Below are 14,145 nucleotides of genomic sequence, written 5' to 3' on the forward strand. Positions count from 1 at the left end.
CCAGTCCGGGTTCAAATTCGTAACTTTTCGGCTGTCTGGATTTTCCAATTAGTTGCCTCTATGAAGAAACCCTTCCATGAATTTCAGAACAACCTGCTTTAAACACATTCATGTGTTGTTTTGGTCAATTTAGGAAAAAATTGTTTGTTCTTTACTTTTTCTTTACTTGTCGATATGTCTCCTAAATAGTTAATTTTTGTTGAGACCTTCTTCAAACTTGAAAATTTGAAAGAACGATTTAATGAGATTTTTTCATGCATGGGTAGAACCTTATCAGTTTTTCTCTGCTTTATGAAGAGATTCACAGACTCTACCCGAGTAAAATAGAAATATTTGCAGGTCTAAACTGAGAAATGGGATTTTTCGACGACATATTCTCACTGGAATCAAATGAACACCTTCGAATAGTCTCAGCAATTCTTCTCACAATTGTAAGTTGTTTGAATCAACTCGAATAATTTATGAAACCACAAATTCTAGGTTAGTGTTTTCGGTGCAATATTCAACATTTTTGTTCTTCTTGCAATATTTCTTCGAGTGAAGAAAAAGGATGGATTTCTCAAAATTTGTTGTCTGAAGAGTTTTGGAAACGGAATAGTTTGCATCGGTTATTTAATCTGGCCAGTTCCTGTCACGTTTCTGTGAGTCATATAACTGAATCAACGTAATTTCACTCTCTAATTTTCAGAAATACTTACTTTTTACCCCACATGTTCAATGCATTTATGGGTCAACTTATTGGATGGTTTGCATGGTGTATAGGTCCTTTATCTCAAGTTTTATTAACGAGCAATCGAATTTCTGCTGTATTTTTCCCTCATCTATATAACAGATCTTATCGGTTTACACCCAGTAATGTAAGTTTTTCATTATCAAAATGTTCTTCAATCGGAATTTCTGCAGATTGGAATAATTGTATGTCTACTACTAGCGTTTCTCGTTTTTGCTGCTTTCTTTCCAGGTTTGTTTCAGCTCAAATTACGTCCGTGTTCAAAAGTTCATTTTATTGTTTCAGAAGGATGCCATTACTTATATAACTTGGAAAACATCGGTTGGCTACCAGAAGACACTCTTTGTACTTCTGTGAGACGAGTTATATTCCTAGTTTCGATGTTCATTATTGTCGTTTTCACTACTGTTTGTGGAGTGGTTTTATTCTTGAAACTGATTGCAGACTCGGTGAGTTACAATTTTTTTCCATTTCCTCCAAAACGAATCGCCCTTATGATTGTCTGATTCTTTGATAATCTTCTTTATTATAATATTTCTAACAGTTCCAGCAAAGTCGAGTGATGACTGATGCCCAATCTTCAAACCGCCGTCATCAACACAGAAAAGTTTTATATCAAACACTTGTTCAGAATGGATTAATACTGGCTGACACTCTGAATACGACTGTGACCTATAAGCTATTCACTCTCCTTTTCACCCAATTTCTTATTTTATCGTTCTCAATGGTTTTCATAAGGATGGTCGAAGGGTAACTTTAGAATTGGCACGAAAGAAATCAAGAAATTTATTTCCAGATTAATAATGTTGACAATGAATGAAAGGATCAACAATGGTACGAAGATTTTAGTTGGATTGAAGAAACAAGGAGCCAGTCATGGAGCGAATATTGGACATACTATGTTAGTGTGGAATGTTTCGACGACATCGGCATTTCAGAAAGCATAAACAAATACTCATTTATATTGTTAGCTATGTTATATGAATGTTCGCAATACAAAAAACTTTCTCAAACATCTAGAGTTGAAATGAATGACATGATATCCTCCTTCCCATTAGATTTCAGAATCGATTCTTCATTCGATCACTAAAATCTCGAATACCTTACGATTACGAAAAAGATTCATCTTCAGTTTTGTTTTCTTTCTGAAGAAGTTGACATTCAATTCCTTTTTGCTCGAATTTTTTCCGTTTTACTTTCTACCCACATAAGCCAGTAAAAGCTTCGAACAAAAAACTGCCGAACAATATTCAAATCTTCCCTCAAAATGCTCATTCTAGGTAGCAACTTACCTCGAAAATATGTTTTTGATGCCTAAAAGACTCTATTATATTATTTCAGTTCCGTTTACGATTGAAATCGAATAATAAACAAGAAAATTGAGGTGATGATGATCTAGAAAGCAGTGTCGAAAAAACGACAGAATAGTAAGTTTTCGTGTTTTTTTGTTGATGGTCGGAGGCAAGAGTGGATACAAATTATGCATGGGACCCCTTTTCTCACTCTTTTTTGGGTGCTTTGGTCTCCGTCTCGCCTGATGAGCGAAATGCAATCTGAGAATAGTTTTTTGCGCTGTCCATCGTATTCGTTTTGGGTTTCCGGCTTTGAACCAAAATACACTCCAATACTTTTCTAGTTCCTTTTTTTGAGAGAACGGACTGAAAGGGGTGGTTAATATGAATTCACATCAGAGTTTACTGTAATCTGAACCAAGTTATGTATGTGGTATGCCTGAAAGTTCGTTATAGTTAGATGACTTCTGTTCTCTCCAAAACATAATAAATAGAATTTTGGAAAATGCAAATCAAACAGAACGCCCACATTGCATCTGATGTTTTTCCAACATTAACTAGTTCTCAAAAAAGATATTTGCATATGGGCCTTTCATGTCTGTTATTCTTGCTACCCGACCACATACGCAAAATTATGGAATGCAAATCGAAGGAAAGATGATTGAACTGCCGTTTAACTCGAAAACACAGCGGAAATTGTGGTGCGATCAAACACGAACATCGCCTACAGCCTTATCGTCAGCGTACGGAACCCATTCAAGTTGAAGATAGATCTTATTTCTCGATTCGTCAGAGCATCTATCTAATCATAAAACTGCCGTTTCAGTCAATTCTATTAGATCTTTACTAATCAGAAACACTTGGTTGATGTGTTTTTCATAATGAACTAAAATGGGAAACCTCATTTTTCTAAATTCGACCAAATCCGAAATGATACAAGTTCTCAAAACACAAAGAGATTGAAAATGAAATCATATCCTTGTTTAAAATCTTTCTTTCTAAAATCCCTCTTCTTTCTTTAAATGTTTGATTCCTAAATCTAGACATCACTTTATTCATTTCTAAACTTCATTTATATCTTTCAGTTCCTTTCCTTTTCAAAAAAGAACAAGAGGTGCTACCTTTTGAATCTTTTCAGGAAATCGGGAACTTCTTTTGACCGCTCTCACTTTTCCGTCGACCACTAACCACCGAGTTTTCTATTTTTCCAAACGAAAAACCCTGGAAGTTTCCCATTTTCGAATTCATTTTTCATCATTATTTCCTGGAAATCCAGAGACTAAAATTTCAAAATAAACATGTCAAACGCATGCAGACTGGTCATATTATCTATGCTATTTTTCCAATTTGTTTTTTAAAGTCTTGAAGAAAAAACTTGGAGAACAATGATCGGAGCTAAAAGTGATGTGACTTGAACATATGGCGATCTAATTCAATTCAATTTTTATAACTTGCAAATCATAGAACTGCGATGTAAACTGTGTCTTTTTCCTTTTCAGTAATATTATGTCTTTTTTTTCCATTATGTCTTTTTCCTTGTCAGTAATAGAATTCTACAAACGCAAAGTGTTTTGTTTTCCAGTCAAGTCAACACAGTTCCCATTAATATCTTGTTTGTTCTGGAAGATTGCCAAAATTATCTTGTCTGACATTTTGTCTGTAGCATGAGTTTTGTACAACTATTTTCCCATATTCTGAACCAATGGTGTTTCAACTGAACCGACTGTAGTAGGCACACGCCTTAATGTCAGTGGTTTAACTTGTATTAAGAGCTCTGGGTCGTTTCATTTCAGTCTGAAAAACATCTCTCCCTCCATTAAAATTCAGTACAACTCTGATTTGTACCTGAATGTCCCTTCATTTTTGTGAAAACACGGAAAGACTTTGAGCATAATCGAAAAGCTAGTCGTTGGCCACTTCTCAATTCTATCACTTGACGAATCCAGCCAAGGCATTCGTTGGGATGAGGTTGAAAAACGAAAACAAATCGCTTTCAGACAACTTTGTTTTCTTTTATCTTCTATTCTTTCCTCTTTTTCTCATTTTATCGAGTTTATTTGCCACCGGTGTAGGAGGCGAAATTAATGCCGTTAGAATGGTTAATTCCCTTCAATGTACTTCTCACTCTAGGCTTCTTTTCCGTTTTTTTCTTTCTAGTCCAATTTTATGGTCCTGTAGAAATAAAAATATTCTTCAAGGTCTTGTTGTGATTTTTGGATCGGCTTTCAATTTTTCCTCGACGAATTGTTTATTTTTCTTCGTTTTTTTTTTCCTTTTATGAATTTATCTGATTCACCGGAACAAAGCACGATTAACGGATTACCGAGTTCAGTTGAGAGTCGAAAGACAAAAACAATTATTCAGGCCTTGAGAAAAAAACTGCACAATTGAATCAGATGGTCTTTTCAGGAAAATAGGAGCAGGGTGGTTTCTGGAAATCTTGGATAAGATGTCTAGAGTCAAGCAAAGTTTCGTGGTACCTGTTTCAGTAATACTACATGGTTTAATAGGCGCAATGTTATTTCGGCGATACTACTTTTCTCATAGCTGAAGTCAGATTTCTGTCATAATTTAAAACTGTATCAAACTATTCCACTAACTTCTGATACCACGAACGTTTATTAGAGGTTTCAGTGAAAAACACACATTAATTGTGTTATGATATTTTCTTTTCTGTAAACACAATAAGACTCGCCCATTCATTGCATAATTTTGAATAAAATCATAAATAGAAGAAGCCCTTACTCGCTTTTGAGAACTTCTTCCGGAAGTACTATATTCTCAACGTCCTTAAAGTGTTTTAAAATCTATAAATGGGAACTTTTATTTTGATATTTCACGTCATACCATCACTTCCTTATAAAACAAGTTCTCTACTCCAGATTCCCAATATAAGCGTTCCCCAATCCTGAAAACTTCCAATATATTTTCTCATCTTCCTACTTTCCATTTCAAACTCTGACCTCTTCTTCTCTATCCACTTCAAGCCTCCAACATCTCCTCATTAAACTGCATAAACCACGGAAAACTCAAAAAAACTGCCCGTTTTTAGGTTTTGCTCGAACTTTTTGTGCTTTACCTCTTCCCGTTTTTTGAATTGCGTGTCTATTGTTTGGTCTCTTTTGTCTTTTTTCTTCCGCAACTTTTCATAGTTTCTTCAAAAAAAGGAAAAGGTTCTGCTGCTCTCAGAGTTCAGAATTGAGCAATTTGAAACATGAAATCAAAGTGAATAAAGAAAATTCGATTGAAGTTTTTCAAGTGTTTTTGCAAAATAAAAGACACAGATCATTCCATGTTGACAGGCAAATGCAAGTATCTTTCTCTAGTATCTTACGTTTTTCAATTTTTCCTTCTTCTTTTTTCATGAAATCAAATCCGATTTCCTTTTTACATTCTGCTCCGTTGAACATTCGGACACCCTTTGACACCTCCTTCCGTGACACTTTTTTGAACTCAAAAGTGCTCAGTCTGTCCGATTCGCCTAGTTCGCTCCAGATGATCTTTCCATCTAACAAAAGGATTAGTAGTAAAGTTTTGGAATCCAGACGGGGGTTAGGACATCAAAGATTTGACGAAATTGAAATGTTCCAGAAATGGAATGATCAAACCTCCATTCTCTTTTTTCTTTCTGTTTTTCGATCACAAGTCTCAATTTCAATAGAGACTATACATAAAGTAGGCTATAGATAAGCTTCCGAGATGATTCTAGTAAATAAATGAGTTTGAATTCCAGAACTTTTGTGTTCTGATTTATTCATCTCATATCTGCATAGTTTTCGATAGCGATACTGCTGTACCTACTGTCTCATTGACTTCTCTGAACATTGTATGACTGATTAATACACTTCTGGAGTACCTTCCTTGTGCCAAAACACCATCGTGAGATCTTTCAGGATATATTATTTAGCCTATCAACTGACTCAATCCATATTCTATTTCACTCTTTGTTCTCAGATCAGGCGGTTCATTTGAAATATTCAAACGGTTCCTGTCCCAACACCTCCTAGACTCTTCAACTAAAATCCAGAGATCTCTTGTTTCAAAAAATCTGACGTCCCGTTTTTTTTCTTTGCAAGGTCATGTTAATTTTCAAGAATTGTCTATTTAGAAACAAAGGGATTTCAGTCGTGTTATTGTTTTTTTTTCAGAAAAAGGCAGATAGATCAAAGCTTTTCTCTTTTTACTGACTCCCACACGCTTCTCTTTCATCGGCTGAAGTTCAGTTTCATCTTTTCTTTTGTCTACAATTTTCAATAATTCAGGAACCTACGTAGAAAAGGGCCTGGCGCGACTAAATTCCTCCTTTTTTGTTTTTTTTTCTAACCCATTCATAATTTTCCCTCCTCTTTTTTTAAGTTCCGGTTCGCCATGAAACCCGATACGTTTATTTTTGTTTTCCAGTTTCATTAGGTTGACCATCTTGTAAGTGGAAGATAGAGAAAAGAGCAAAGATAATTTGTGACACCCGTCTTCCATCATATTAGAGGGATAGATAGAGGAAGAGTGTCATTATTTGTGCACGTCCTCATCATTTAATCAAACTCGCAGAGAATTTATTCAAGATCATGTTAAAGATAAATGTGTGATGATGTTTATATTAATGAAAGACGTAATAACACATTTATTCTGGTAAAAAAACCTCTGGAGCAATGACTATACACTCCGTTGATAAACAAAGCATTTGAATCGTTTCACATATTTATTGTTTTTGATTTTCTACTAAAATTGACCTAGTTACGAAGTCAAAACTGATTCTTAATAATTGTAGTTATCTGATTGACGCATGTCATCTGAATTCTGATTTATTCTCCATTTGACTCAACTAGATATCATATTTTGATTATACAAACAACAATCTGATTCTGATTTTATTTTTAAACTTCCAAATCTCAAAAATAGCACGTTTCGAACTGCGAGACAAACCTACGTGATTTTGGTTATGTCTTCAGAAGGCAACGAATCCAACTTCCAAAATTCCTTTTCCTAGTTTCTCAGTTACTTCCGAAACGGGAATCCTATTGTTTTTATTTTTGGCCTTCGATTCCTCAATTATAGTCTTTACACATTTTGGTTCGTTTATTGGTTTTTCTGAACTTTCGAGCTCATCAGTTTCCTTATTCCCTAATTGCCGCTGACGTTTCTCACACTCTTGTCTTACTCAGTCTGACCAGTCACCCTTTTTATTCTATTTTAGGTTTTTTAGACTCTTTGATTACTTTTTTCCATTGACTCATTACTAAAGTCATCCTTTGAAACTGATGTTTTGAAAGTTGAAAATAAAAAGTTCTGAGAACGAGGAAGCAAGGAAAAAAAACTGAAAAAAGGTTCTTAGAAAAATAAATTCTGCTAAATTCTCTGATTAGCTTCTTTGATCGACCCCCTCCCTCAAGCCGTTCGTCTGTCTAGATATTTCAGAGGATTTTCAGTTCTTTCTATATTTAGTTTATTTCTTCAAACTTATGCCCTACTATAAGTTTGAAACATTGCGTTTCCTATTTGATCATACTAGGAACATCCTAAAATAATTCAAAAAAGTTCTAGTCAGTGGCTTATCCACGTGAGATCCTTATTCAACCCACTTGAACTTTTCCACACATGCATTCCGTTCTGTCAATTTGAAAAATGATGGTAGAAATAGTATCCTCAGAGAAGATCTTTGGCGAAATAATGCCCCTGATCTATCTATCTACCTTGAATCCTCAACGAAATTTCCTAGTTCACATCAACTCGATACTTAAATTAATGTATTTCAGTTGCTCACCTTATTCTTTTTTTCTTTCTATTTTTTTTCTCCAAAAATCAGTTTCTACTACACATTAGAAATTCGTGGAGACAAGAGCACCCCGCCTTCCTTCCTTTTCCTTTTCTAATAGCATTAGTACCCTTCTAATCCTGAAATCGCCACTCTCTGATCGTGGCCTCCGATTAGATTTTTACTCTTTATAAACACTGATAATTCTTGAATTTGACTTTCTTCATTATTTCTATTTTTATTGAATTTCAGAACAATACAAATTCACAGAATCCGGATTGAAACAGTCAGAAATTTCCTAAAAAATGGCTTCAAATCGTGCTTTCATCAGGGTAAGTCCATTGTTTCTTTAATATGAAACATCTTCAAGTTTGACTCAATTGTTTGATCTTTTGTCCCTTTCTCTCTGGTGGTCACTCTTCCTTCCGAAGACTATTCTCTTTTTCTAAATTCCTGAAATTTGATTCCTTACATCCTTTTTCTTTTGCATACACACCCGGAAGAAGCCTCTCTTCAATAGAAAGTCACTAAAAAGGTGAAAGCTCAAAAATGGATTAATCTAGTTCTCGAAATGTCCCAAACTATATCCTTCCATTGGGTCACAAATCCTGACAACATGCTGCAAACGTTTTTTCGTTTCCTTCCGGATCACGTGTGCAATGACATTCAACCAATTTTTAGGAAAAGAAAAAGAAAATTGACTTCCTCGCGGAAAGAAACTCTTTTTTGCGAAGGTTCAGGGATCTTTCGCAGAACCCAAAATACTGAAATCTAGGAGGAAGATAACGAGATGTATGATAACTGAAAGTAACACAATTGGGTAGAGAAAAGGCTATTGGTCACTCTCGCTTTGGCCTTTGTTCGGAAAAGTGTAAACTGTGTGGACTTTTCTATTTTTTGTCCAGTCAACCATAAGAAATAAACATGTCATTTGTCATATACACTTCGATCCGAGTTAAATGAGCAGAAAAAGAGGATAAACATATTTTTATAGGTCTGTGAGATGTTGTAACTTTTTTGAGATCACAGCAACTATTTTCAACTTTTAACGCTTGAAAAAATATAAATACGCATAACTGTATAACTGTAAGTAAAACTCACACAGATCTCGAGATAAACTTTAAATCTTCATTATCTCAACTTTTTGGCTCCTCGATTTTTGACAAATAGGCCTGCAACTATGCTTTCGGTTAATGTAGCATGTGTAAATGAATCATTGTTTGAATCAGGAATTGTATCTGAAAATGAGATTTTTATCCCTATTCATCCTTAATTTTGGAAATTTTAAATTCCGACGGCTTGTTTCTTTGAAACCTCTGAAACACTTTATCAAATCAACTTGAAAATCTATTCCAAGATTCCACCTGAATCTACGCAAACTTTCGAATTCCAAGTCGTCTGATCTTTCCAAAATAACATGTGAAGTTAATCTGGTACTCCCCTCCTACCACATTTCTATTATTATCACAAACTAGACACTCGCTTTTCGAAATGTTTTGGCAGACCCGTTTTAGACTATCCAGGTGTTTCGAATGTCTTTAATTTCTCATTCATCTAATTTCCTCACACAAAAATTCCTTACTCTATTTCCATCTGTCCAACTCATACGACACGATTGAAGTGTCACATGTTCCAGATCCCACTGATTCATTTTTTGTTTCTCTGATTTCCAGATATATACTTTCCCATCTTCTTCTCATATATTCGTACATGTAAGCATCGTTGTGACGTGACAAAAGAGACGAGCAATTAACGAACAACTTTCTTTTCTTTTATTTCTCCTAACCAAATCTCATAGATCAAATGAGCTAACGAAAGGGTTTTTTTTGTTGAAAAGATGAGGCTAGTTGAGAGATACATTACAAGTATTTAATGGGAAATTGATCAGGAAATGGTGGTGGTAAGTGTTTAGTCCATTTCCTCTCTTTTTCTACCATCAAAACTCAAAGATTCTGAGGAAGTATATGCCCTTGAAACATCCGAGAGCTTTTATGTTTAAAATGTATGGAAAACTGGTTCCAAACTTACCAAAAATGAACCGAAGAGCAGGAGGAGACCGCACAAATCCTAATCTCACTTAATCTTCTGATCCATCGCAGACACACGGTTGCAACTACTAATAAATTGTAATACAACAAGGGGAGTTCTAGGAGAGAAAATATGTTTGGAAATTTGGGAAGCCCAAAATTTCGGTGAAACCAACAGTAGACATGAGTATCTATCAGAGAGAAATATTGGAAAAAAGTAGGTCCTGGCCGGGTTCGAACCGGCGACCTTCTGCGTGTGAAGCAGACGTGATAACCTCTACACTACAGGACCTCGATCCGAAACATGTTTTGTTCCCAGGCAGAAATTGGAAAAAGAGAAATGTTTATGTCCGAAAAAGGAAACATTTCTCGGTCTTGAATTGTTTATTTTAGGGAACTTCTAGTATTCATTCATTTCATCTATCTGAGAACCATTAATTCTTGACCAGTAGATTTCGTTTCTTCTTTTCCAAGACCAATGATGTTCTGAAATAGTACTCAATCTATTCTCTCGTAGATCTCTCTTCTCCCATCCATCCACTACTACTCACTACCATTCATCCAGCAGTCAGGGCCAAATAAACCAACAAAACTAATTAGAACGCATTTACATTCAATGGATCTTACTGGAAGAGAGCGTGTATGTGTTCGGTTTTTTTTACGAAAAGACTTATATGTACATACCCATATTCCGTTTTTCTTCTTCTCTATAAAGAAGAAAAGAAAAAAGAAATGTACTGATTAATTCACTGTGTTATGCCTGTCGCGCCTCTTTATTTCTTTTATGAGCTTCCTGTTTGTTCTTGGAATTTCGAAAGTTGAGCAACAGTTTGGAGAGAACAACTAATGAAACCATTCGTTTATTTGAACTCAAGAATTCTGGAAATTATTACTTTTTCCAGACAGAATTATACGAAAAAAGAGAAAATTTCTTCTTCTGATTTTGTAGATATTTGTAGACGGGAAAACCAGAACATCAATCGTAAAGCCAAAAAAAAGGATATTTTAATGTTGGTTCTGTCTAGTCTAAGTGTGAATTTCTATTTTAGAATACAAGTTCATCTCTCCAAAATACTACTGAATATTTTTCTATTGGTTACCTCACTTCCTAGTTTACATGATCTTTTGTTATCTCTTTTTTTCTGAAATTCATACAAATCTATTCCTGAATGATTGCAAATTCTTTAGAACTCTATGCACCTCGTGACACTTCCTTTCATGTTTTTTAAAGTAAATAAGGAACTTTTAATATATTGATGTTAGGTATCACAACACACAATAACTGTTCTCTTGCTTAGATTATCCCAAAATTACATGTTCCATTGTTGAAGTGGATTCTTAGAAATTTCTGAAGTATACGCTTCCAGACATCTGAATTCTTCCCAAGAATGCACGATTTTTTGAAAAATGCCGAACCAGAAGTATATCCAAACAGTTCTATATCTTTCCAACGAAACAAACCTGTCTCGTTTCTTGATCTCACAAAGTTCAGCCGTTTTCATTCAGTCGAGTATTCCTTTCTAATACTTGTTATTCAACCCAACATCCTCTTTTCACCCCAATTTTTTCTCTCTTTGATGCCAAAATTGGAGGTCCCGACACTGAATCCTCAGAGGCCACCGTCTATAAAAAGATGAGAAAAGAGAGAAAACATAGAATTTTAAATCGGTCGAGACGTCGTAGACCTCCGTGCCTTCTGAATTTTCTTAGTCATTGTCTATGGATATTCATTAAGACGAAATTTCCTTTTTTCATTTCCGGCGAGAAACGGAGTAGTGGTAACATACACGCATTGAGGGTACCAAGAAAAGAAACCTGAATGTTCCCAGAATATGTTACCATAGGGGCTCAGACTGTTTTTCTGAAAAATGAAAACATGAGGTGACATTTTCATGGTTTGGCAGAAACGCATGACACAGCACTGAGTTCAATTTTCCACCGATTCTGTTTTGGGAGCTGTGTTTGTCTCGTTTGTGTTAAATATTTTGAATTTAAAAACATGCTGAACCGGGTGCATATTTTGATTCGATGATGTATAGTTGGAGTTGTATTGTACATTTACAATAACGACTTTTTCTGGAAGTAAACCAGAAAATCCTCAGATCTCAAAAAAGAGCAATCTGAACTAGGTGTCATCAGATTCTCTCAACACCCTCATCGACTCTGATCAACAAGTACAAAGAGTTTCACTTTTTACTCGATTTCTGAGAAATTGTGATGTTTTTATTGATGTTGATCATCGTTGAAACGTTTTCTGAAAATCAAAGAAACATATTTTTCTTCTTTTTGATGCACTGCTTTTCCATTCTTCCATTCTAATTAATAGTAGCTTCCCGACTTTTCCGTTTCTGTTTTTCTTGTTCTTTTTCTCTTTTTCACTCACTTCCTTATTTCTTCATTTCATGACGCGGTTCCCATTTTTCATTTTTCACTTAAAATGTTCGCGTTTAGGTTTTTTATAGGTGATAGATCAAATAAGGCATCCTAGATCAAGATGGAGCTTTATTATTCTGAGATATTGTTTTCTTTTCTTGTTTTTCTTTCTAGGCGTTCTGATGTCGTATGCTCAAAATAAGTCAACTCTCTATATTTTGAAAAATAACCTGAAAAATTCTAAACCAAAATTTTGCAACTTGGCTTTATTTTTGTCTGAAATTGATCCATTTCCCATGATTCGATTACGTTCAATCTTCATTCATACCCGTATTTTCTCATTTTCATGACATGTTCCACGACTTCACGTCGTCTAGAAAAAGAAAACAAGCTGAAAATCTTGGCGTATTCTCACATTTCTTTATTCTGATGATTCCTGGACTTTTTCCTCTTTTTGCTTCCTGGACTCATTCGTGAAGTGACCGTTGATTAGATTATTGAGAAAAAAGGGAAAGGATACGGATCAAAGTACCAGAAAATTTTTAGTTGACTCTTATTTATCACATCACTCGATTTTTATTTATGGACCTGTGTACTAATCTGTTTAGACTTCCTTCAAAAACACCAACTCTAACTCTCAGAATTTATGTATTTACACGTAAAGTTTTTGTTCAACGTTTTGAAGTTTTATGGACTATACTATGCACATAATTTGCCTGTTTTCAAGTTTTTGGATGACAATTTGTCGATTCTCTGGAAATGGACTTTCCCTAGCTTCCTGCTACTCTTAGTTTGTGCGTTTAGCTCTGTTTGGGTTAGACTAGAATTCATAGTGGAGGGACTATAGGTTGGACACAGTAAACATTCAATGAGACATCAAGTCCAGATACATACAATGTCTAGTGAAGTACACTACAATTGTTTCTTGTTAACTTGAACAACAACGCGAATCTCATTAATCAAATCAGAAGTTTCTGGAGTTTATTCTTAGTCTAGAGTCCTGGTTCACTTTTAATTCCCAAATTTTGAGTTTGAATACCTTTTTCAACCTGCTTTGCGGATTCATAAGGTCTAAGAGCTCTTCGATAACTTTTGGTCTTTCCACAAGAATTCGTGTACACCAAAATCATCCATAAACTCGCTCCGATACACCTACCATAACCCTCATTTTACGATGAACTCTTCATGCATTCCATCTCGTTTTTTTTCTCTGTTTCGGTTCATAAGTTTATTGTGAAATCTGGAAAAGTGGCCCCCGTCGGCTAAAGTGGTATCCGTTTTATAGGTGTAGTTTAGAGAAAGAAATCCGAGACGAGAACTACAAAACACCTGGTTTTTGGAAGGAAACGCATAAGAATGTTTTGGAATTTGAGAATTCAGCCCTTCTTTTATTCACTCTTTTTTTTGGCAGACTTGAGATATCATTGAGATTTTTCTGATTTTTAGAACTCTTACCGAACGATCAAATTACAGTAGAGCACGAATGATTTGTAACTCATTTTCAATCTTTAACCCATATCTATTAAACTACAAACATTCACTCAATCCCTCGCGAACGCGTTTTTTTTCACTAGACTTTTCACTGTTTACGGTTTATTCGTCTTGTTCTCTCAAGGATAAATACACATAGACAAACCACAATTTCGATGGAGATCGGAAAGAAGAAAAGAAGAATTTGCAAGAAAAAGAACAGAGACCCATCGCTTCTTTCTTTTCTACTTTCGAGACAAGCCGACAATTTTTGTGTCAGCTTCAGTACAATTTGCAAATTTATCGGATGAACCGTTTAGAAGACTCGAGAAGCTAGATTTCATTGAGAACTTCCAAATTCAGGAACTGAGAAAACACTTCCTATGAGTAATATCAGCGTCTGGCTGTTTTACTCAAAACTGGCATTTCACTATTATTTTCAGATGTCTTACTACGACTACGACTACTACTACGTTGTATCAAAACTTGAGTTAATTAAGT

At 35.1% G+C, this 14,145-nt stretch overlaps 1 protein-coding gene across 1 annotated transcript; it reads left to right on the forward strand.

Moving 5' to 3' along the window:
• Positions 1-353: 353 nt before the first annotated feature.
• On the forward strand, positions 354-1,677 carry GCK72_018371 (uncharacterized protein; the record flags this gene model as incomplete). Its single annotated transcript, XM_053732514.1, has 7 exons — positions 354-431; positions 481-641; positions 689-857; positions 904-961; positions 1,016-1,179; positions 1,281-1,480; positions 1,527-1,677. The coding sequence occupies 7 exons, from the start codon at positions 354-356 to the stop codon at positions 1,675-1,677; spliced, it is 981 nt and encodes a 326-aa protein (XP_053581427.1).
• Positions 1,678-14,145: the final 12,468 nt, after the last annotated feature.

The sequence above is a fragment of the Caenorhabditis remanei genome, chromosome V (assembly GCF_010183535.1).
Source record: "Caenorhabditis remanei strain PX506 chromosome V, whole genome shotgun sequence".
NCBI classification, from domain to species: Eukaryota; Metazoa; Nematoda; class Chromadorea; order Rhabditida; family Rhabditidae; genus Caenorhabditis; species Caenorhabditis remanei.